Raw genomic sequence first — 1,895 nt, forward strand, 5'->3', positions numbered from 1 at the left:
CAATGCCTTTCCTGGAGAATACATCCCCACAGTGTGAGTACCTCCGCTTCACGTCGGGCTCCTGATCACTCACTCGAGTTTGTCACGATGATGCAACAGTGAATACTGAATTTTATATAATTCAAGTTATTATTGTGGATTAGCTTAAAGCGTCCTCTAGGAAAAGTTGTCCATTTCAGCATAGAAAACAGAACAATTGAATCAAGCTGGTCACTGCAACAATCTTACAATAATCTAGATATTATTCTTATTAATATTCAGACAGGCAAGTCAGAATGGTTAGGTAACAGTAAATTACACTATTCTAAAGGGCATTGGTATGAAAGAGAGAGACGACAGAGACATGAAAATAGCACCATCATTTTGCCGGGATAACAGGAAATATACTGAAATATTTTATTTCAGCTGTGATTCGGCCATTCATAATCATGTTTTCCAGAGAGATGTGCAATCAAGTATTCAGTGTAAACATTTAAATGAATCACTGAATTGGAAACTTCCTTTGGACTGAAACAGTCTCTTGTTTTATTTAAATTCTGCATTTGTTTACAGTCAGCATTTCACATTCAGTTGTCACTGATTAACATTCAGAACTGAATTGCCTTTCGATTGACAGATTTGATAATTACTCTGCAAATGTGATGGTGGATGGGAAACCAGTGAACCTGGGTCTCTGGGATACAGCAGGACAGGAGGATTATGACAGACTTCGTCCTCTGTCGTACCCTCAAACGGTAAGAACCGCAGCCAGCCTTTTTAGAAACTAAAGAGAAGTGTCAAACAATGTGTTTCTTTACCAACCATTTTTCAAATGAAAACGTATACAATAACTTACTGTATACATGAAATTGAACGGACACCTTTGCCTTCACATATACAGTTTTCCATACATTTGGGCTCAACCTAAAAATCAGAAAAAAAAAATTATTCTTTGAATAACTAAAGGAAACTGTCCCTTTCCATAAAAGTGGACATAAATCTTGTTTGTCCACTTGCCAAGTTAAGGTCTCAGTTATCCTTCTCTTCTTGCTATTGTTTTTTTGTAGCTCACTTTTAGGCTGCCACTAAAATTGTTATGGCAGGTTTACTGTACTACCTTTTGAATGATCTTTGAGGTTGCAATAAATGAATGATTTACATTAGCTTTATATTGGTAATGCATACAACCATACATGTTTGGACTATGAACTAATAGTGACTATATATAGCGACTCTGTAGTCAACAGGGTTTGCACTATAACCATTAGTCATGGATTAATTTTCTCCTGTCTGTTTTTCTGAATATAATTGTGTTTTATCATTTTTAACATTTCTTCAGATAACAGTCTGAGACATTGCTGGTAGACAAGCAAAACTATGAGCCACTGCATAAAATGTAGCACATATGAATGGTGCAGAGTGGATGTAAATAGTGGAAATGCACCTGTAAATCTCCATTGGCACATCATAAATGCTTTTGTCCCATAGGACGTGTTTCTCATCTGCTTCTCCCTTGTGAGCCCTGCCTCTTTTGAGAATGTTCGTGCAAAGGTAAGTACTTTTCAAAGTAGAACGTAGAACCAAGCTAGCAGACATTATTAGAGCTTTCTCTTGAAATAATTATTTCAGGTTTAGCACAGTGCATGCAGGACTGAAACCGCATGTCTATTTCTTACTCGTGCTGGTTGTTTTGGTCATTTTGAAATGTGTTGTGTGTTCAGTGGTATCCAGAAGTGAGACACCACTGTCCAAACACTCCAATCATCCTGGTAGGAACCAAGCTTGATCTGAGAGATGACAAGGACACCATTGAGAAACTGAAGGAGAAGAAGCTCACTCCCATCACCTACCCTCAAGGCCTGGCCATGGCCAAAGAGATCGGTAGGTGGAACCATGGCATGTTTAAAAATCTCATG

The 1,895-nt window shown here is 37.9% G+C and overlaps 1 protein-coding gene across 1 annotated transcript; it reads left to right on the forward strand.

The window, feature by feature from the left end:
- Positions 1-4: 4 nt before the first annotated feature.
- On the forward strand, positions 5-1,860 carry LOC107736604 (ras-related C3 botulinum toxin substrate 1-like; the record flags this gene model as incomplete). The annotated part of the gene is made up of 4 exons (XM_016547985.1): positions 5-33; positions 617-734; positions 1,468-1,530; positions 1,701-1,860. Coding segments are annotated over 4 exons (370 nt in total), but the record flags the coding sequence as incomplete, so codon positions are not given.
- Positions 1,861-1,895: the final 35 nt, after the last annotated feature.

Source organism: Sinocyclocheilus rhinocerous, unplaced genomic scaffold, assembly GCF_001515625.1.
Source record: "Sinocyclocheilus rhinocerous isolate Xijiao unplaced genomic scaffold, SAMN03320098_v1.1 C36820810, whole genome shotgun sequence".
NCBI lineage: Eukaryota > Metazoa > Chordata > Actinopteri > Cypriniformes > Cyprinidae > Sinocyclocheilus > Sinocyclocheilus rhinocerous.